At 36.0% G+C, this 24,488-nt stretch overlaps 1 protein-coding gene across 1 annotated transcript in view; it reads right to left on the bottom strand.

Annotated features, from left to right (window-relative positions):
* Nucleotides 1-4,243: 4,243 nt before the first annotated feature.
* LOC135073754 (tachykinin-like peptides receptor 99D) overlaps nt 4,244-24,488 on the bottom strand; it is a 181,221-nt gene continuing 160,976 nt past the window's right edge. The window contains exons 6-12 of the mRNA XM_063967926.1: nt 24,138-24,293; nt 15,068-15,127; nt 9,660-9,810; nt 7,925-8,121; nt 6,448-6,587; nt 6,029-6,128; nt 4,244-4,288 (exon numbers count right to left, since the gene is read on the bottom strand). Of these exons, the coding sequence (XP_063823996.1) occupies nt 6,037-6,128; nt 6,448-6,587; nt 7,925-8,121; nt 9,660-9,810; nt 15,068-15,127; nt 24,138-24,293 (796 nt within the window). The 3' untranslated portion in view covers nt 4,244-4,288; nt 6,029-6,036. The remainder of the gene's footprint in view (nt 4,289-6,028; nt 6,129-6,447; nt 6,588-7,924; nt 8,122-9,659; nt 9,811-15,067; nt 15,128-24,137; nt 24,294-24,488) is intronic.

Below are 24,488 nucleotides of genomic sequence, written 5' to 3'. Positions count from 1 at the left end.
AGTGTGATATTTAGTTTTCCAGTTAAAGGTTAAGTCAAATACACACGAGAAACAAAAGTACCTATGATGCATTCCTATCTTCACAAGGCAAGAATTCGAGACAACAACATCATATTATATTATGGAGCATGGTGTCAGATTTTAGACCTATAGGCGCCTGATATAGCTTGATCAATCTTCGAAAGATATTATTATGTAAAGAGTTGTTCGTTTTAGCCAAATGATGTCCACAGCTGGACCTCCTCCGAGGATTTCCTCAACGACCGCGGTCCTGCGCCATCCGCATCCAGGCACCTCCCGCGACCTTCACCAGATCGTCGGTCCACCTAGTGGGGGGCCTGCTAACACTACGTCTTCTGGCCCGTGGTCGTGTAAAAAGAGTAGATTGTTGTTATGTTTTCTATTTGTTTCACACATAAAAAGATTATAAAACCGATGACTAATTTCAGCAGTCGATCGTTGTTTACTAACACACATTTAGTCACTCGGCACGCCCCGCTATTTCATTATCGTCTAAAATTTCTCGATTACACACAATGTGTGCCGTGTGAGTGCCGACATATAACTCATATCAACGGATTGGAAAAATGTATTGATTGACTGTTCATTAATAGCATATATTAAGTACCTACTATCGGATATTATGTGATGTGCAGGCCAAATAAATCGCTAATGTTTATAGGTATTTCATAGGTTTTCAACAAGGGCTCAAACTAAATAATTTCCGATCTTTATTGGATTTTAGCAAGGATTAAAATTCGTTTCATTAATATTCGTTCGTTTTATTCGTACAGTCGGATATAATCACTATCTTTAGTATCATTTCAAATTCATCTCTCAAAAAGTTATAATGGAATGCATTTTCGTATCTGCTTCCATTTAACTGTGGATATTTTTCAGCAACTTGACTGTAAATATATTTTGTTGTCGACTGTACAAAAGACTTAGCGAACAGTTGATTATCATCTTTATCAATTAAGTATAAAAAGGGTCTCGAAGTTGATAACAGCTTCGCAACTTTGTTGAGAGGAGATTTATTTCAGTTTGTTGTTAAATAACATCACGATGTTATCAGGAAGCGTTTCGTAAAATATTACTTGTTTAACAGTTTTACAAAGTCTTAAGTACAAGATTCTTGGATTCTTTTGTTGTATGGAGGTACTTTGACTAACTTTAGCTTAGAAACTTTCGATAAGCTCAAACTCGATTGAAACATGAGTAGCTAGGTATGTTTTGTTGTTGCAATATATTAATACTACGGTTTTGAATCTAATTTTGTTATATCAGTAATATCGTCGTCTCAGAATTCAGTACATTATTATATTTCAGGTCTAAGTACTTAGTATAAATTTTGTTTATATGATTTCCCCGATAATTCATTGGGTTGCAAATGTCAAAAAATATTTTAAATATCATTAAAATAACAAAATCGTTTTAATTCCTTTAATTCCAAATTCACATAGAGCACTTATTTATAACAATTATTAAGATATGAATACCTATTAGGTCGACATAGAAATTCTTTTATGTTTATATTTTACTTATTTGTAACTTAGCACTAAATCTACTTTTATTTACAAGAGCTAAACGTATACGTATATCTTTTAGAATTACGTCAAGTTATGTACAGTGATAGCTTAAATATAAATTTATTATGTACATTTGAATATCTTAACCGTTACGTAATTTATTCATACCTACGTTTAACATAAACATTATAATTAAACTTTTAATTAGTGCAGTACCTACCTAAGGCTGACATAATGCATTAACAAATCATTAAAGGTGTCTTATTTTTTTTACATGTTTTCCTACTTAATTTATAATAAGAATAATCAATCTAAAATATACACAAATCTTTAAGGGTACTGTTGATGTAAATAAAAAAATGACAAAAGCAGTAAAATATTCAACTTTAGATATGCTCTGAATGATTGAGTCTGATGTCGAATCAGCGGTGCACGGTAAAACCAAAACTGGTTTTTGTGACATCGTCAATGGTCATATTTGGAAATAGTATGTAACTTGTTTTAAATAAAATAAATAAATATGGATACTTATTTTATATCGAAATTAGTTTTAAATTTTATGTATCAATATCGTAAAAATAACTAGCATATGTTATAATAATTTGCAAAAGTATGGCCGAGGAAGATCTGTTGGTCCACTACCTAAAAAACTTATATCATACGTCCTCTTAGAAACGATTGTCACATCAAATTCATTGCTTTGTACAACAGTAGTAAACGTAAAAGTAATAAACGAAACACATTGCAAGTGCTAAGAAATATCTTACAGAAAACATTCGCTTAGAGCTAGTCTTATTTTATTTATTTTAAACTTGTCATGTCAATTAGGATGTAATATTGTGAGATATTTTTGAGCTCTTTGTCTCTAAACATATTTACCCACATTGATATTAACTCTAAAATCCGACCTCATTGTAAAACCTGAATAAATATTAGAGGAACAAAATATAGAAACATTAGAAAAACTATAAAGACATTTTAAAAGACCCTGAACCCTGGGCATGAATTAATACTTATATAGCAGCATTCGTTCGTTTCAGCTAAATGAAATCCATAAAAAGCAAAAAGCTTCAAAAGCTTCCCATTAATTACAACCCCTTATAAAATGTAGGCAATTAAGACCAAATAAAATCTAATAGAACTCGCTTTGAAAATCAATGATTTAAAATCTGTGTCCGGCGATTTGTATGTTTTTAATCGTCAAACGGAAATTTTTCATGTGACACGTGCATCTAAAAATGAAATGCACGTAGAATATAGCTACAAGGGGTGGTTGTAATAAATGGATGTGCGATTATGAACAGAGGTATACTGGGCTACTGAAGATAGTGTCGTCTCACGTGATCGAATCGTATTGCGTTTCCACGTGCGATACACGTGCGAGTCAGGCGCAAGAAGAAATGAACATCGTGATTCATTAATACTGCATAGCATTCATACTGTGTTCATTAATTGAAAGCTCATTCTATAAGCAATCACAAAATGCAATCATGAAAAATTCACAATTAGTTCGTAGTTTCACGAAACATAATAAAATAGTATTACGACCCTGGTGTACGTGACTCCACTGCTAGAGTAACACCCGTATTCACAAACATTACTATGAGGTCTCACAGTGCACGTGGACGCACAAGGTCCCAAAAAGCTTTTCATAGACAATACTTGAGTGGCGGAGTGACACACACGAACCAATCACAGAGCTCTATTCAACGTTGTGCGTTTGCAACTTCTCATAGCGTTGACGCTTCGATAAAGCAAGCATCGTTGTGAATACGGGTTTAAGTGGCAACAGCTTTTTGGTATGAGCTTCGATTACACTACGTGCACACATCTGACTGAAAACACGCATGTTTTCTGTAGCGTGGCTGTGAAATGTGCATGGATTAAATTAATCGCGCTTATCTTTATTTCGTTTTGGGTTTTGTGACATGAAAGTTACTGGTCTTGTTTATAATTTTGGATATTGGTATGAGCTCCCGGGGAAAAGTTAATTCAAAGAATCATCATCATCATTAACAGCCCTTTACAGTCCACTGCTGGACTATAAGCCTCCACCACTCCATCGCAGTTTAAAAGATTCGTTTCAGAGAGCGCTGCTGCCCGTTCTCTGTTTGATGTGTAGTCCCTAAGTCGCCTCTTACGACACTCTTACGACTTGAATAAAAGCTACAACTAAAATTATTTTAATTTATAACCTTATAAATAAGATTATAAATTAAAATAATTTTTTAATTTATAATCTTATTTATAAGGTTATAAATTAAATTAATTTTAGTTTTGTGCCCGTATCCCTCAGGCGTCGAGGTCGTGTGGCGTACATCAGTGGGCTGAGTGTGAGTTTACATAAAAAAATGCATGAAAATTTTAGTTTTTGAACGTTTCCCTCTAGGGGCGCTGTATAATCTGTCATACATTTTAATGACATTTTTTGATATTTGATGTAAACTCACACTAGGCCCTCTGATCTACATTAAAACAAAATGATTAAGTAGTTTAGAGTTCCCTCCTAAAGTCCTAAAAGGTAAATAAAAGCTTATAATAAGGTTATAAATTAAATTAATTTTAGTTTTGTGCCCGTATTTCTCAGGCGTAGAGGTCGTGCGGCGTTCGCGGCGCGCGCGGGGTCGCGCGTCAGATCCACGTGCGTTCGACGTGCGGGTGCGCGTCGGGCGCGTGCTCGGGCGCGCCGCCGCGCCGCTGTCAGGCGCTGCTAACCAGCGTGTTGTTGTACGTGCTGTGCATCGAGATGCGGATCGTACCTGCGGACGAGAGCGGCTCAAGCTTCTGAAGAGTTAACCCCCCAACACACACGTCATCGCTTGCCTCTCTAACTGACGTAACCGACATTTTACAAAATTTTCAGGTTACACAGATTACACAGATCGATTCGTCTTTCGAAATTGATTAAAATGGTCTAGATAACTCAGTTTCGAAAAAAATGACAGATACGTCAGTTAGAGAGGCAAGCGACGACGTATGGGCGTAAGTAGTTAAAATGTTGCATCATTTCTGGATCTTTCTCATCAGGTCATTTAGGCCCGTATTATACTCGTATCTTGTATTGGTTCAAAAACATTAAAATTCAACCAATCAAAAGTCTCAATCTATGTTTGAAATTGAACCTAATTGTACTGTAATTTGACTGAAGTCCAGGACCACGGCCCTCTCTCAATTTAGCATGAGGTCTGATGTTCACATATTTCTCCCTTAGAACCCTCTTACGATGGTCTATTCTACTCTGCCAAAACCACACGGGTAAGGTACATCTTACTACTCGCATATTGTTATAGCCAATACTTGTTAACGAGTCCTCCAGCAGGACGTCATCTTGGAACTTATTGCCTTCTTCAAGATATAAGAATGATGAAAAATGTTAACTTGCTTACGCTCAAAAGTCACTCGATGTTTGAGATCTGATCTGATCGAGAGAGTCCTATTGAAATGACACATCTTTTTTATCTCTCAAACATCGAGACACTTCAGTTAAATATTTTGCTTGACAGATATTCTGAACAGTGGCGGGGCAAGACCTAAATTTGATGTGGGCAAGACAGATTTCGCGAGGCCTTTTTCTGTGGCGACCTGAAGACGGATTTTATATAAAAAAAAAAAACGGGTCAACGGTCTATTCATTGACAGTTTCTGATTTCTTGATTCAGTGATTATTTTTAAAGGAATATTGCGCCAAATAATAATGTTCGTCACTTAAAACCGTGTTGTTGCTTAATTTTGTGTCTGATTATGGCTGAATTTGTTTGGAAAAAAATATATTTTTTTAACTACATTGTTTAGCTATCAAGAATTTATATTTAATAGTCAATGTTTGCATTTATTGTCGTATTGTGATATTGTCATCTCCACCTTGTATACATTTTTTCAAAATTTTTGATGCGCGAGGCCCCTTGTTCCGCGAGGCCGTAGGCGGTGGCCCACGTCGCCTACGCCTTACGCCGCCACTGATTCTGAACCCCTTGGTCTGCAGTTGGATACAAACACTGAAACAGCTCACAAACCGAAACCAGCCCTCATAATTGAAGGTTGTGACTTCGGTTAGTGAGTTACACAATATCAAAGTCAGTGGTATCAAACATTTTATGATTTGACATTTAGAACAATAAAATGGAGTTATCCAAAAACAAATTCATGCTATGTTTCCGAATCAGATTGTTTTTGTAGAAAACAGAATAAGAGTAATAAAAATTACGATAGATCTATGAAAACTACAAAGAAATTAAAACTTTTGTAGAAATTAGATGATTAACTAAACGTTGAAATTAAACTGATGCTAGATGTTAAAAGGTTTCTATGGAAAATTAAAATTTTGATACCACCGACGACAAAACACTACATCAAAGTACCATGTACCGACTCAACTCGCCGGTCTCGGACGGTTGTCGCCATGACGTCACCAAGCGGGGATGGAGGAGCAACTGTTAGTCTACCGAGATGACCAGCCTAACTACTCGTTAAGCCAATCCAATAATGCGAAATTCATTTACCCTGACTCCTATTTTCGTATTTTATTTGCATGCAGCAAGTGGGGGGAGCCCGGCGGCTTTTTGCTGAATTTGGAAGATTTCGACGTCACCTTGAATATACCTAGGAAGAAGAAGCACCCATCAATAGCGACTTGTCTTTCCCAGGTAAGGTAAGCAATTATACAACAATAATCATCAATTTAATCGTCATAAATAACAAGTAAATTAAAATAAAGATTGCTCTTATTTTTACAAAAACAGGGAAAGAAATGCATCAGTCTACGGACTTATAATAAATTGTCCATAAGTGACCAACGAATAATGTAATTGGTTGAAAATTTCGTGAAAATCCCTTCTCATAATCCCCCACGTTACCGATCAAAGATTGCGTTAAAAATGTTCAATTAGCAAACACCAAGAGAACAAACCGCTCAACTTACTCGTACCGTTCTTCCGGCTCGGCGACAGTGAGCGCATGGAGCGGTCCAGGCGGTCGGCGCCGAACGGCCGATGCCGGCTCAGCCCGCCGCCGCCGAACGCGCCGCAGCACCAGAAGAACTGCTTGAAGCCACGCCGGAATCTGTGCATGGGATGATTCTTATAGACCGTGAACCAAATTGGGCATACTGAAAACCGGCGTTGTAGCCCTTTAGCACCTTACTACGGAATTTTGAGGAATATTTGTTATTTCATGTGAACCTCTTAGAAAGTAGTACATGTAATGATTACCCAAGTAGATTTACTTTGATGTATAAACAACAACATCACAACAAACAAGTTTTCCAAGAAAGAGTTAAATCATCTCAAAACATTTCGTAGATAGATACCGTGTGTGTCTAATATTAGATTTAAAGCGTAATCGAACTCGCAAACTTCTTAATAAGCCTTGACATGCTCTTAAAACTAAAAGTAAACACGTCGACAAGCGTAAACAAGTTCACACTCCAAGTTTCTGAGACCAAATTCAAAGATTTATGTATTTACCTGCATACATTTGTAATAACTCTGATCGTATTCGTATTTACAGCGTTTACACTTTAAAATGCTTATTTTGGGAATCAATAGTAGAAGTTTCATTAGTAAACAATTGGATACATGTAAGACAAACACTCGAGTAATCTAACAAACCGAATCTTCGGGCTATTACGATCTGTTAGCCTAGGGGTCTACAAACATTAATAGAAATTTGTAGAAATGATTAACAGCCATAGTTCATTCATGTTGCTAAAATAAAAACAGGGACTAATCCCCCAGACATCTCTCAATCTCAGAACTGAAATTCGTAAATACCAGGATCTACAGTTTGGCCGCCAATTAATTACAACCAGTGAATGTTGAACGAGTAGTCCCGGGGGATAGCTTATGGTTGGGCCTATGTCCAAATTTCTTATCTTCCTTTTCTTCGGTGGCTCCAACTCTCAAAATTATCTAGCTGCATGAGATGGTTTCCCACCAATCTGTTTATCGGATTCGGGGCCAGCACCTTAGCAGAAGCCAAGTGGCCAGTGTTAAGTGTCACGCGAAAAACCTCTATAGAAAATTAAGAAGAAAAAACTCTTTGTCTTGGAACGTCTGTCAAATGTGAAAAGTCCGCTGAATATAAATTGAAATAATCAAAACCGCAAGTAAACCGCAAGAAATATCGACGGGTCGATCCTCGAAGCCTGGTCTCCGTCTCCTGATCCGCAGGTTGGTGGTTTCCGTTTTATGCAGCTGTATTTTTGAGTTGTTTGGAGTTACCAACCGACCGCACCGCGCATCATCTTTCTTCTCCGCAATTTATTCCTGGTGTGGCTATTTACACGCCACACCAGTATACTATCTTAAAACCCAACGAATTTAATCAGAAGAATATACGAGGCGTAGCAGTCAATTAAAGCGTGCCCAAAAATTACAATGTACATTCAGATAACTTACTTGGAATTCATCCAACAGTAGATGATGGGGTTGTACATGGAGTTGCTCATCGCTAACCAGTAGATAGCCAGGTATATCTCCTGGATATGCGCGTAGTTCACTATGTCCGGGTAGTATGACGTCACGAGGAAGTACACGTGGAACGGCAGCCAGCACACCGCGAATATCACCACGACCACAATCATCATCTTCACTACCTGGTGGATGATTAAAATTGATGAGTATTATACGCCCGTATTCACAAACGATGCTTGCTTAAGTTAAGCAGCAAAACGAACGCACAGCGTTGAATAGAGCTCTGTGATTGGTTCATGTGTCACCGTATGCGTCCACGCGCACTGTGAGACGTCATAGTAATGTTTGTGAATACGGGCGTAAGTATTATTTATTTGTGGATCTTCTTCTTTGAAGTGGTTTGTAAAAACTGAAGTCATTGCTCTGAACCTTTTAGCCAGGTTTAACCATTAAAGGATTTTTTAAGGCAAATTGATATTTATGATCCTAATTTACTTACAATTTATATGCTCTACCTGGAAATCATGACGCACATAAAAAGGTTTATGGCACTTATTTTGACTCAAAAAACATTGTCAATCACAAATAACTGCCCAGTGGAAAATTACAAAGTCGAGGATTTCGTAAAGTTTTATAAGTTTGATATTAGGAAAAGCGATGAAGCACTTGATTAGCTCGTCGGGTCTATTCGAGTAGCAAAATCAAGTTAAAGAAGTCTTACAAAATATTATAATTGAATATCAAAAAGTTACTACTTATTGAAAAAGTATTTCACTTCAGTGAGAAGAGAAGAAACGGATTTACGACCCACTTTTGAAAAAGGTTATCTACTTCCTATAACGATAATCATACGATTATGCATATATGACTAAACCGTCATCCGCAGGTTAAAATAATCTTCAAAGAGAAAGACTCTGATAAATGTTAAATCCTTCTAATGCAGCCGGCGTGTTATTGAGCAAGGTCTAAAGATTAAAATCCTCTGCAAAATGAAATTCAGAGTTACATTTTCAAGGCTGTATTATTTGTACTGGTGTTGTAACGAAATTTGTTAGTCAGAAAGCTGAAATTTCAAACAAATGCTGTTGATTTTTCGGAAAGTCAATATTAGTATGCATTTATTCAAGATGAGAAGGTATAAATCAAACACATTTGTTTTATTTGAAGAAGCAAAGTCTTCTTTGTTGCGAATTTTAAACAAACGAAATGTGATTTATTTATAAGTAACAACATTTGCGTGGAATAATTTATTTTGAATACAGAAAGGTTTTGCATTTAGGATTAATGGATTGGACTGGATTTCGGCAAGAAATATACGAAAGCACCATGACTTAGACGTAGCATCTGTGCAAAAAGTTATGATGACTATTGTGTCCCCATCAGTTTTCTAACACTATGGCTCTACGTGTGATGACTGCAAGCGCCAATTTTCAAATTGAGAGCAAAAAGTACAACAGAACAGGATGCGTTACGACTCTGGTCTACTCTCTCCGTTTGCTCTCTATGTTGCCTGTGCGTGCACTAGCCGATAGCAGTTTGAATCCTACTTCTGGGCAAAAGCACGAGATAAGTTACGATACTGTGCTTACCCTCCGTCTGCTCTTGACGTTATCAAGCTGCCTCTGCGTGCACTTGCTCTCTTATGACTGCCATCGCCACATCTTTAATTTCACTTACGGGAAGTACAACAGAATGGGTTAAGTTAAGATTCTGTACTTACCCTCCGTTTGCTCTTCACGTTGTCCAGCTGCCTTTGTGTACACTCTCCAATGGACTGCGAGCCCCATAGCTCCAGACCCACACGGGAATAGGTGTATGACATCGACATGATCGGCAGGAAGTATGTTAACACCATGAACGCGACGTTGTACCTGCGAAACAGGCCATAGATATAATATTCGGAAGAAATCAACATTAACAGTGTTTTGTATAGTGAGTTGACGTATTTGACCAAGAATGCTTGAGGCAAAACGCCGACAGTGATGTCCCGTGTTCTCGACTCATATGGATGCCGTTCTGGCAGGGAGAACCTTACATAACCCACTAGCTGCTCCCTATGCTGGTATACAAATCAATTTATTTTCTTGACGAAAAAAAACGTATTAGACCAAGGCAATAAGGTGGTATAAGATTCATGGGAAATCTTTGCATAGGTTTTAAATAACCTCTTATTAAGACACACCGCAGACTAACGACTTTAAGTCGACTCTGGCTTTCAATTTGTATGAGGAATCGGCCGCTATCAAATCGGTGTAATGTGTGCACTTCCATACATTCATAATGATTAAGCTTGACCAAACTATCGGCCGACAAGAAATCTGTAGTCTGCAGGGTGTCTAATAGATATTGAGTCACATCCAAAAATCAAATGAATTATAATGATTTGCAGTTGAAAAACAACGTAGTTGGCTGAAAATGACATGAAAAATGTTGTCTGACTATAAATTAAAAATGATTTATTGTTTTAGAAAAAACTAAGTGTAACTGCTCATAAAGTTTCCAAGCTTCGATATAACTCCCACCAAAGTCTCTGAACTAATCCGTTTCTAATTTTAGATTGGTGTCTCTTGACAATTAAATCAAAACTTCAAAGTTATTAACGCCGAGATGAATTAATTAATAAGTCTCTTCTGTAAGATTATTTAAATCTTTTGATAACAATGCAGGCTTAGGTTTGTTAATACTATGGTAGTTAGTGTGTTGATAATATACAGGGTGTTAGGTAAATGGGTATATGAGCCGACACTAGCCCATGTTAACATGGTCATATAAATGGTATGGTTAAGTCAGAAAATTGATATCTGCATTTTAATTATTTTAGTTTTCATACAAATCGGATTTTAGTAAATTTATTTTGTATGAAAATTAAAAACATTAAAATGATGATATCAAATTTCTGACTTCACTATACCATTTATATGACCATGTTAACATGGGCTAGTGTCGGCTCATATATCCATTTACCTAACACCCTGTAAAGTAAGTACTTTCATGGAGGAAAACGGCTGTTACGTAATATTTAGTTAATAATATGAATGTTTGAACTGCTGACTGTCTTGCGCTGCTTTTTCTCGGCACTAGCCCATTTGTACCAAAACAAAGCAGTAGGGTAAAAATTACAATGCTTTACTTTTGCAACATATTCTATACTTATAATAAATCTGTAGAGAGGTCAATTCTGTATATGAAATATATTTTCAAAATAACTATCAGGGGGTGATTAGTGATCGATACTGATGCCAAAAATGCAATCAGCAAAATTTTTGTGTCTGTCCGTCTGTCGGTCTGTATGTTCCTTATAGAAACAAAAACTACTCGACGGATTTTAACGCAACTTGGTACAATTATTCTTCATACTCCTGGGCAGGTTATAGTATACTTAGAAATTCCCACGGGAACGGGAATAAGCGGGAAAATCCTTTTGCATGAAAAATGTAAACCGCTTAAGTTAGACGCTTGAAATGTGGCATGCAGGTACCTTAGTAAACTTAAAGCTTAGTTACAACAGGATATTGCAAAATTCCTACGGGAACGGGAGTTAGCGGAAAAAAAAATTGTATGAAAAAATCTAAACCGCGTAAGATAGATGAAGGGGGTAAAACGGGATCCACGCATACGAAGTCGCGGGCGCCCGCTAATTAATAAATAAATAAATTAGCGACTTTTAAATTAACCAGAAAATCTTTACAGCACTGTCGTAAAGCATTGGGGGAGGCCTATGTTCAGCAGTGGACGTCCTATGGCTGAGATGATGATGATGACTGTCGTACAACAACGTACACCTTGGTAATTTTTCATTATGTCAGAATTAATAATTAACTTTAGGTGTGCTAAGCAAATAAAAGGCCATCCATCAAACTAATAATAGTTAGAGATTAATTTTAAACTTTGTGCTGAAACTTTGGTGATACTCGTATTATTAAATTGCGACCTTCGAAAGTCAACGTCCAACAAACATTTGGCTGGTAACCTAATAAGTACTTAAAGAGTCTGGCTGGATGATAGGCATAAGTCTGCATAAAATATAAGTTAGACAAAGTTTCATTGATATTGCGACTAGCCCGTATTATCTTTTGACTGTCAATTTGTATTATTCTATTGATTTTTTTAGGTGTTAATTACACTGCCCCAGGTGATTTCATTGAAATATCTGATGCATTAAAGAAAAACCAACACAGTTTCGGAAACTACTCCAAATAGGTATTGTAAGTTGTCTAAGGGCTAAGGCAAGCTATACTGAGACATGTTTGTAAAAACAATTTGAACCTGTATAAGAATGTGCTCTATCAAAATATTGTTTTGACTTTGAATTGTTTTGAGGTTCATCATCCCTTTTGAAGAAGAGAAATAATGATATTATCTTGCTAGCATGATTTCGGACAGTTTCGGACATTTCGGACAGACTTTTAATTGTGTAACATGACATGCATATTAATGATGTTACAAGAAACTTATTAAATACAACATAAGTCACTTAAAGTGACCAACAATAAAGAAACTGGATGATTTTAGAACTTTTGCGCTAACCGACTTTAGCAATATTAAGCACCGTCTTATCACATTCGATCTGGACATTTTGTGTTCGCTTAAATCTATCAACTCAAAGGCGTGAATTCTCGCGATCAACTCATTACCAAAACGGGGCATACTTAATGCCATTGATACGATCACGAAATGCCGATCCAAGACGATTTAGCGTAAATAAAACAACCAACACTATTTGAGTATAGAATATGATAACATCTAATAAGATGTAACATAATCTTAATTTCTATACTTGGTGTGCCTTTGAGCGAACAATTTCCCAAACAGTACTTTTGTTCGCTTTTACAACGGCGACAGTCTGCCGGATAATAAGACCCGAGTTCACAATAAAAAAGTCCGATAAATTTGAGACGAATTCGCGCCCAAATCAAGGTTAGATATTGTGATAGCTAACTTTGAGCTAATAACACTCAAAGTCGGCTTTCTTCAAACTCCACTAAGCCTTGTTCGCACTGGTCGATTAATTTAGTCAAGTTACTCGCTTTTAGTAACTAGAAAACCGTTCGCACTTTGGTCGTCAAGGTACAGATTATAAGTGATTAGTGAAGAAGAAGATAAAAAATCTTCTTCTTGTCGTGTCGACAACAAACCTACACAGTTTCAGCCCCAAAACCCCGCCACAAAATCTTCTTGCGTGCAGTTGTTTGGGCACACAGGACACGACATCATGTGCTTTGTCGACTGGGGAACAAAACCACACACAAGAATCACCACCTGAACACTACGGCCGACCTGAGTCCGATGTCTATTTAAAGACTTTCCAGGTAAGCCAGGGGAGCGTATGTCCAGGTGGAGGACTCTCAGACTTTTATGAACTCGACTAAATCGACTCGTTTCGAGTGAGACAGAAGGGACCTGTGGTTCTGTTGAGGGGTGCTACTTGCCCGTCAAAATAGAAAAAAATGTATTGACTCGACTTGTATCCTACTTGATTACATTTTTGGTGTCTTACACGTTTAGCAACTAAATTACTCAACACTCGACTAAGTTATTCGACTAGTGCGAACAAGGCTTTACAGACAATTACTCTTGATTATTTCAGTTTGCGCCAAAAGTCAGAGTTATCACGCCAATAGGCCATTAGTGGGCTAATCTTAACTTTGCTTTTGAAAAGCTTGTCCGGTCTATATCAGAAAAGTAATTTGTCTTGGAATGGTGGTAGAGTGCTTACTGCAAAAATTTATGTATGTCAGAACGTTTTTATTGGGATTTATAATATTACAAAGCTCAATCAAGTTGTTCTGTGTCCACCAGCTATCTATATTACTAAGCTCTGTTGTTGTAAGTTTTTTGTAAGCATTTTGTTGTGTACCTGTCGGTAATTTTCTTTATTAATAATAATCGTAGGACGTCCACCCACAAGGTAGACCGACGTACTCATAAAGGTATTGTGGAAATCATTGGGGGATATCTATGTTCAGCAGTGGACGTCCTATGGCTGAAATGATGAATCATCATCATCATCATCATCATCATCATCATCATCATCATCATCATCATCATCATCATCATCATCATCATCATCTCAGCCATAGGACGTCCACTGCTGAACATAGGCCTCCCCCAATGTTTTCCATGTTGCCCGGTTGGTAGCGGCCTGCGTCCAGCGCCTTCCTGCTACCTTTATGATGTCATGATGAATAATAATCATTTATTGCTTCATAAGTGTAAATAGATTTATAAGGGCCCTCTGTAAGGGCCCTAAATTTTCATACAGTCAATACTTTGTCAAATTTAGAAGAGAAATATCGATTGAGATTGTATCACCAAATTAATGTGGCATTTTATATGTCCTAGACGTAAACAAATGGTTACTAAACTCAATTATTTCCATTATCACGTTTTTTCATCAAAACAAATTGTAGTAATGGACGTTAAATGGAGGTTTGTCTGTATATAATTGTTTGAATTAGTCAAACTGTACTGCTTCATAATAGCCGTTTCCAGGCTGGCGCCCAGCAAACATAAATTAATGTCTTTCTTGTTCATTCAAATGTACAAAAGATACATTAAAAATCAAGGACTTTGTGTACATTGCTAGAAATGAAAATATTTAAACAAAATATTAATCAAACTAACTTCTATTGACTTGTCGTGTACTCAATACCTATTTCCCGTTATTGAAGAGACGACATCATATCTAGCTAAACAATGTAATATCAATAGGGGCAATTTTGTCACAAAATATTGTTATCTGAAGTTTCTAAGGCCTAATAATTTGTATAAAGAAAATAGAAAACTTATTTGTTATAGCTCCTCTAAAAATCGTCCTCCATTCGACATGGTTTTAGTATTTGGGCACCAAAGCATCTTCTTATGATGTCTAGTCAGCGTCAAAAATTTGGTGATACCCAAAGTAGGCAATAAGTTCGTAACATGTCTCTGTTACAATTGGAATAAGGTTACTTGTGTTAACTTAACAATAAATAAAACAATTAGTTTGAGTTGCACCACCTGACTTTGACCGTAACTAAGTATAACGATAACTGGTGCTTTTTGTATGGAGTTTGACAGATTTGTGACGTTTGTCAAAGTTAAAGTAAGATGGTGCAACCTAGCCTTAGACAATTCAAAACAACTTACACATATTCGAGGTTGGACCTAGTGGTGATACCGTCGGGCCACTCTCCGAAGCACACGCGCCTGCAAACAACACATTGTTGTATAAAGTGAAAAAGAGAAAGGAAGAAAGAAAGAAAGAAACGTTTATTGCTATGGACATCACACAAGGACATAAAAGGTAAATAAAAAAAAGATAGAGGTAACACATAAAACATAACAAAATGAAAGAGAAAGTGAACTGAGCAGTGCCACCCTGTCGCAACAGCGATGCTCATCGCAATGGCACCCCACTCAGCATAGCATAGCAAGTATGTACCTATTTGCTATTATATTGTATCACAATGTATTTTACTGATTTGTTTGTAGGAGTTGTGGGTACTAATTTTAATCCTACTTTTGATACTTTATGTTTGTAGTGATACAGACAGAGTATGTTCCGGCGTTTCTTCTCAGCACTTGCCATAATATGTTTGTCTCGAAGCGCTCGCGCTGGTAGGGCCCAAAAGATAAGGAGACATGTAGAATGCCCCTTAAAGGGCTACCTTTCTACTAAAAATACTGGTCAAAATTGAATAAATATTTTTGATTTGATTTGTAATGTGTGTTCCTGTTGTGCAAATAAACGTTTTATCTATCAAAACATAATGCCACTTTACACGCGTTGAGACGACCGTTCGGAGATTTCCCCCGGGATTAACCTGTTGCTTTAAAAGAACGCCAAATCTGAATGAATTTAGACAACAATAAAGTATTGAAGATAGAGCCCGGAATATTTTAGTACGAATTTACGTCTTTATAATATTAGAAACAATAATTTATTTAGTTTTTTATTTTAGATCAAGGAGTTTGAATACAAATACTACTGTATAGATGACCCACGCTGAACTGTCCCACCAAACTCAATGACAGGGGGGCGCTACCATCGTTCAACTATATGGTTTCCAACATGGCAAAAATCAGAACCAGCGATCCGGTATTGACGGTGGCGCCCCACTGTCAATGTCATGCATAGGACAACAGTTCAGTATTTTGGAACTATATTAAATTTCATCATCATTGTCAATATGACAGCGGAATGTTTTCCTCAATGAGTTCCAAATTATCGCTATTATTAAACTAATAAATACACTTTTTTTCCTTGGCTTTCGCATAATACATTTAGACCTAAAAAAAATTAAGCTCTAAAAGTTAGTTTAGTTAGAATAACTAACGTACAAAACCGTATTCAGATGAAACTGAACGAATCCAAAAAATGTTCGGCTGTTCATTCTCTCTACAAAAGGATTTTATGCTGGCAAGTCGTTAATAAAACAATCCAGAAAAAATAAATTCGAAATTGGAATGCAATGAATTTAAAAAAAATGTATCATAGCTTTATAATAATTTTATCACGGGCCAGCTATAAGCGTAAATCCTGGCATGCAATAAAAAAAGTTTTACGCGCTCCCTCGGGCGCAATACGCAGGAGATCCAATCGACCGACTGCACACACCGTTCGAAATCCGAATGAACGCGATCGCGTTTTGTTTATACCGATTTCGATTGGGAGCCAATTTTTGAAACAAAATACATCGGATCTTTTTTTTCGGGACAAATGACTGGCGATTCCAAAACCTATGACCTGATTTGGGATAAAAAAGTAAAAAGTTAGCTATTGACTCTTGTAAACCCGTCTTGCCTAGAAATGCCTTTTTGTCTAATAATAGAGCCAAAAAACTTACTAAATAACCATACTCACGCCTTGATTACCTATGTATTATGATGTATATTTAGTAAAAATTATATTAATACAATTTAGGTTGAGAGTTTCATTAGACAATTATTCTTTCTTATTGGCCCAAATGAAGTGACTTTCTAATGTTATCAACATGTCGAAATCACGAGAACATGACTGTTGAGTAATGACAACACTAAACATTTATTTATGGTTTAGAGTTTAAAAAGCTAGCTCAAAGTCTATGGTCACTCTCTGTGAAAAAAATGGCCGACTAAAAAGTTTTGTTTTGATGTGCTCCGTTGTAATTTATATTTTGCATGTGTAAGATTGCAATAAACAAGCAAGTTGAAATAAATAATCATGGCGCTTTATTAATTAAACCCCATAACAACAATAGTTATGGGCCCAGAAGAATTTGTCACAAGAAATTAAGTTCAATCGCATCCACGAGTGGAGGACATTGTTGGAAAGGTTTATGGTACCGAAAATTACATCTACGAATATCATCGTCATCATGTCGTGTTCGAAAGACAACAGATATAACATTGCACAATTCAATGGGGAAGGATTTTCGAATTGGGCTTTTAGAATGAAAAGTATGCTAAATGAGGCAAATTGCCTGGGCGCTGTGATTGACGAAAATTTCTCCAAGAAAGCCGAAAATAAGAGCCTCGAAGCAAGGGCACAGGCTCTAATAATTAGCGCAGTGGCTGATAGTCATCTTCAATATGTACGCCAAGAAAGTGCATTTAAAATGTACAAAAACTTAGAGGAAAACTTCAAAGAAAAAAGTACAAGAGGAAAATTGTTTTTGAGAAGACAGCTGAACGAAATAAAGTATCTAGAGAGCAAACCACTGAAAGAACATTTTACCAAAATTCAAGAAATCTGCACTCAGTTGGAGGAGGCAGAATCAGTTTTGTCAGACGAGGAAAAAATTAACTACATACTTTTATCTATGCCAAAAAGCTACGAGGGCGTAGTCACCGCATTAGAGACAATGGGAGACCTGAAACTGAGCACAGTCATGGAAAGACTTCTCGCAGAGGAAGAAAAGAAGAAAAAGTTTAATGAAAACAACAAAGAGACGAGCTCGAGTGCCTTCAATTGTTACAACTGTGGGAAGCCAGGCCATAAGAAATACCAGTGCAGAGGTCGAGGACAAGGAAACAATTATTCTACAGGGCGAAATTATACTACTGGATCGGGACAAACATATAGAGGAGGAAATAACAATTCAGGAAGAGGATTCTACAATACAGGACGAGGATACTATACTGGACAAGGATACAATACAGGACGAGGACAAGGATACAACAATACAGGACGAGGACAAGGATGGAGCCATGGCCGAGGGAGAAACTACCAGAGTCAAGAACGGAGAGAGGAGAGTAATTATACGGAAAATAATCCTAGTGCATTTGTGAGTGAAAATAATCAGTGTGAAGAAAGTGTGCAAAAATATAAGTGTGCAGAAAAGTATTGCGAACTACAATTTTGTGTGGACTCAGGGTGTTCAGATCATTTAGTTAACACAAGAGAACATTTTGTGGACTATATACAATTAACAAAACCACGTCTCATTGCTGCTGCCAAAAATGGTATTAATTTACAAGCAATAGGAATTGGCAACATAGAGGTAATTAGTAAGGTAGGCAACAGGCAATATAAATGCATAATTAAAAATGTTTACTATGTCCCTGACTTAAGAAAAAATTTATTGTCTGTATCAAAAATGGAAAATGCTGGTTTGACTGTCAGTTTTTCTCAAGGTAAAGTAAGAGTTTTTGAAAAAGATTACATACTAATGATTGGTAATAATTCTGGAACTTTGTACACAGTGAATGTTTTAGTAACTTCAGTAAAATCTTGTTATTTAATTAATAAACCTGATGTAAATCTTTATGAATTGTGGCACCGACGTTTTGGTCATTTGGGTTCAAGTAATTTAAATTTATTGGCGAAAAATTGCATGGTAAAAGGTTTATCGGACTTAAAAAATAAAACGACACAGAGTGATTTATGTGAATCTTGTTTATTGGGTAAAAGTACTAGACAGCCATTCAATCATAAAGGCTATAGAGCCAAGAAACCTTTAGAATTAGTTCATACTGATGTATGTGGTCCAATTTCACCAACCACTTGGGATGACAAAAATTATTTTGTCACTTTTATTGATGACTTTACACATTTCACTATGGTATTTTTGATAAAACATAAATCTGAAGTTTTCAAAAAGTTTTTATATTATTATAACATGGTAACTAAACATTTTAATAGTAACATTTTAAAATTGAGAATGGATAATGGGCGCGAATACTTGTCTAATGAGTTTAGGGATTTTTGTAACAGAAATGGAATAGTCATGCAGCATACAGTACCTTATAATCCGGAGATGAATGGTGTGGCGGAGAGAATGAACAGAACCCTCATGGATAAAGCGAGAACAATATTGATAGATGCAGGAATGAAAAAAGAATTTTGGGGAGAAGCAGTATTATATTCTACGTACGTTACAAACAGGAGTCCAGTTGCAGGAAGAGATACTACACCTAGTGAATTATGGGAAGGAAGAAAACCTGATGTTTCGAATTTGAGAGTATTTGGATCCATTGCTTACAATCACGTTCCTAAAGAATTGAGGAAGAAATTGGATGACAAAGGCAAGAAAATGATAATGATTGGATATAATGTAGGAGGATACAAATTATTTGATGAAGAAAATAACATGGCAGTGACGGCAAGAAATGTGATATTTGATGAAAACCTAAAGAAACCGGAAAAGACAATTTTTATCCCTGACTATACAGAGTGTGAAAATGAAGAACAGAAACCAGACAGAACAGGAGGAGAAACTAGTATAGAGAATGAAGAAGAAAAGAACCAAACTTCTGAAAACAATGAAAATGAGCAAGAAAGTGAAGAACTGGAAAAGGAAGAACAAGAAAGACAAAAAAGGAAAAGACAGAAACCATTATGGCAGAAGGACTATGTTGCGGATTTTGACGAAGAAAGTGATGAAGCTCTATTTGCATTATTAAGCAGTCAACATGAAGATACACCGGTAAGATATGAGGACATTGAAGAGAGAGAGGACAAAAATGATTGGTTAAAAGCTGTAAAAGAGGAACTTAAAGTTTTAGAAGAAACGGAGACATTTGAAATCGTACCAGAACCGAAAGATAAGAAGATATTAGATGGAAAATGGGTATTTACAAAGAAAGAGACAGAAAGAGGTAAATTATGTAAAGCTAGATTAGTCATTAGAGGTTTCCAACAGGAAGAGAAATTTGAAGACATCTATTCACCGGTATTGAAACTACAAACGTTAAGGACATTGTTATCAGTAGCTGCTAAGAGGGATTATACTATACACCAAATGGACGTGAAAGGAGCCTTTTTGTATGGGAGGATTGACGAAGATGTATACCTAAAACCACCAAAAGGAATGAATGTTAAAGAAAATTGTGTACTCAAACTCAAGAGATCGTTATATGGACTGAAGAAATCACCTAAATATTGGTATGAAAAATTCAATGAGACTATTACTTCTTATGGTTTTAAACGCTCGGATAATGACTATTGTTTATATATTAAAGGGGAAACATACTTACTTTTATACGTAGACGATCTATTAATTCTTGGACAAAATATTAAAGATATCAATTCAGTAAAAGACTTTTTGAAAGCTCAATTTAAAATGAAAGATTTAGGGGATAATAATTTAACTTACTTGGGTATTTCTATAAGAAAGAGTTCTGAAGGAATTTTTATTGATCAGTCAAAGTATCTTAAAAGAATTTTAAAACTGTTTAATATGTCAGATTGTAAAGGCTGTAACACACCTATGGATCATAACTTTAAATTTGATGAAAACTTGGAAATTGACTTGTCTTATGAAAAACAATGTAGATCTCTCATAGGTTCTCTCATGTATGCAACTGTAGGATCAAGACCAGATTTAGCTACATCTGTCTATTATTTAAGTAGATTTCAATCAAAACCTAATGCCGAACTTTGGCGTGCTTTAAAGAGATTATTGAGATATGTTAAAAAGACAATTAACTTTGTATTACTCTATACTAAAAATGACTTAAGTGAACCACTTGTTGGATATGCAGATGCTGATTTTGCTAGAGATAATGATCGAAAGTCAACATCTGGATATTTATTTAAAGTTTATAACAATACTGTTGTATGGAAATCTAAAAAGCAAAGTAGTGTTGCACTTAGTACAACTGAAGCTGAGTATGTTAGTTTGTGTGAATCTGTAATGGAAGCTTGTTTCATGATTGACTAAATGACCTAAATATAGATGTTCCAACTGTAACTATTTTTGAAGACAACCAGAGTACAATTAAATCGTTGAAAGGTTGTGATATAAAGCGATTAAAGCATATTGATGTAAAATTTAATTTTGTTAAACAAAAGGTTGAAGAAAATTTGATAAATATTGTTTATGTTAATTCTAAAAATCAGTTAGCTGATATCTTAACTAAGCCTTTAAGTAAAAATGTATTCTATAGTTTAATTGAAGGTTTGGGACTGTATGAATATGTAAATAAATGTTTATGTTGAGGAAGAGTGTTGAGTAATGACAACACTAAACATTTATTTATGGTTTAGAGTTTAAAAAGCTAGCTCAAAGTCTATGGTCACTCTCTGTGAAAAAAATGGCCGACTAAAAAGTTTTGTTTTGATGTGCTCCGTTGTAATTTATATTTTGCATGTGTAAGATTGCAATAAACAAGCAAGTTGAAATAAATAATCATGGCGCTTTATTAATTAAACCCCATAACAACAATAATGACGTCGCGTCGGGCTATGGAATTCAAACATCGACAGTATGATGATTATAATTATGACATATACCTACCACTTATTTCGGAATGTTAGTCTAAGTGTGAACCCGTGAACAAAATTACACTAGTTTCTCGAGTGTTTGGCTTAGTTTGTCTCAAGTATGTCATCTTGGTTGTAACGAAGTAACTTACTTGTAAAACTATTTCTGATATTCGGGGCTCAGAGGTACTAACGCGGAGTGCTAATGAGTTGAAGGGCACTTTGCTTTGTAATTAAGCTTAGTTAAGTTTACTTGTTCACCTGTGGTTGTTAGGAACTACGTTTGAAGGTACGCTGACCTTCAGCTGTATAAATAAAGCTAATCCAGTTAAGAACTTAGATAATTACATCCAAAACAAACCAATAACTAACTATCTTTAGTGGTTATTATGATAGCTGGACACGTCTGCTTCTCTTAAGACCTTCTAACTTTGGATCGGCTTTTCAAAGAAAATTGCGTCTAAATTAAAAGATGTTGCCGAATTTAAACCCAATTAAAAGTTAGAATTAAGTATTCAGCTGACGAGGCAACGTTGTCAATTATGTTGCGTATTTTGATTCTGCAGGTGACTTACTGCATAAAAAGTTTTTGTAATCAAAAATTTTAATTTTTCTTAAAGTTCATTAATGCTTTGTAATGAACTTTATGCAGAATGTCCCAAAATTACCAGCCACGTTACAGTGAGGTAGGTGGGTCTAAATTGTATCGAGCAAGCCTACATTAGGCTTGTCCATAGAAAAGTTTCACAAGTTGTGTGTGATCTCATAATTATTATGACCAATTTTTAGTTCGTAATTATTAATAATTTTAGTTTAAAATATGACTGATATTCGTTATTTTAAAGAAATTACTTCATAAAATTTTCCGATGCGTCTTAGGCCCAGCTAAGTCAGTGTGACATGCTAATTTTGGGACACCCTGTATAAGTGTGTGAATTAGACCTACTCTGAATGTGCGTGCATGCTTGTGTTGTGACGCAAACACACCGTCAAGCTCTATTAGCTCTGAAACGTCCCATGCAAATTATTATCTACCTGGGCCGAGGCGAGGATTAATAGTAATGTCAGCCAAGAGTACTCGTATGGAAAAACATAAAATTATTATGTTTGTAGTTTTGAAACTCCTAAACTAAGCAAAATTGTAAGAACATACAAGAGGGTGGTTTAGATACATCTTGATGTAAGGAATCTAAATTTTAGCTTTGGACGTCAACTCCTGGCCACCCTGTATAAAAATACGTTCATCTGCTAACATTTATCACAATTATATTGTAATAGTTACCAAAATAAAAAACAAATGATTATTTTTGTATTACAGCCATATTACAGCTAGCTATAAATGTTAGAAGTAATACCTAGTCCTATATCTAAAACAGATGGTAGGGCTACACAGGCAACAGGCAACAGGCATGTTTAATATTAATTTACAAGTAAGTAGGTACCCAATTAAGTGCTCATTTTCGTGTTTCATAATAGGTTGCTTAGAAGATTTCAAAGGCCTACCTTTTAATAAAACTGAAGTTACTCATCTGATAAATGTTTATGATAATATTATTATATCAAATTGTAGATAACTTGCCCAAAAAAATTTGAGTCTACAACTACACTCGCAAACAAAAGTATGAAATCACCCCATTAGTTTTGAGTAGTCTTTGTAGCTAAACTACTATGAAGATTAAATTATAAATGGTACCAGTTTAAAGGTTACATTACAAATTTTAACTTGATAGACCATATACATATGCATAGATAGTCATTGAGTTCTTCAGATCGTTGAGAACAAAACTTAAGAGGGTGATTCCATACTTTTGCTTGTAAGTATATTATTCTAAGATATAGTACCTCCTACCCACAGTTTAGCTCACAAGAGTAGCCTAACGACCAGGAATGTTATGGATATCCGTAACCGTAACCGAAACTTTCGGATATCCGAAATAAAAAAATATCCGAAACCGTAACCGTAACCGATTCAAAAGTTTCGGATGTAGGCAGTTTAAATTGTTTTTTGTATAGCATTATATGTAAGCATAACAGCCTGATTTACTTTTATAATATCATCTAATATCAATTTTTACTTTTTTATTACTTTTTATTCGATGTAAAGTGTGCGGATATGAATGAACCGTGTTGGACAACTATTGCAAATTGCATTCTAAAGCACAGATATCCGTAACCGTAACCGAAACTTTCGGATATCCGAAATAAAAAAATATCCGTAACCGTAACCGAAACCATTATAATATTATTCCTATATCGAACCTTAATTTCGAACTCCTTCTGATTAATTTCGTTGCGGGTCCAATGACAGGTTAAATTTTGCCCCGGGACAAACTTGACCTTCATTGGTTGGGTTTTTGTGGCGGTCAAGCTGTAGATCCTGGCTACACAGGAGTTGCAGTGGTGGGAACGAGAGGTGGGAATAGTCCCGTTTTTTTCTTATATCCGTAACCGTATCCATAACCGAAACTACATATCCATAACATCCCTACTAACGACTACATAACAATAACATTAACGCTACACGCTACATACCTCGCACTGCCGTCGGGTAACACGTCCGTGTCTGTGGTGAAGTAGATTAGGTTCGGACTGCTGATCACAGATGAGCCTGCCCAGATGGCGGCAGCAATCCCAAGAGTGGCCCGCTTGCCCAACCGTGGTCTTAGTGGGCTCATTATGGCCACGTACCTGTCGATAATTGAAAAAACCGTTAAGAATGAGGAAATATTTGGAATTTTGTTTATTGGATGAGAGTGATCACTGGAATCTCTATTTCAAATACTTGGTTGGCTTAATAAGTATGTATAAATATAAATGTAAGCGGGCAAAGCCACCGGCAAAAGCTAGTATGATATTTCTAAAAGAGGAAATCTAGGTACTTTA

Source organism: Ostrinia nubilalis, chromosome 8 (assembly GCF_963855985.1).
Source record: "Ostrinia nubilalis chromosome 8, ilOstNubi1.1, whole genome shotgun sequence".
Classification (NCBI taxonomy): domain Eukaryota; kingdom Metazoa; phylum Arthropoda; class Insecta; order Lepidoptera; family Crambidae; genus Ostrinia; species Ostrinia nubilalis.
This window is presented reverse-complemented; position numbering and strand designations above follow the sequence as displayed.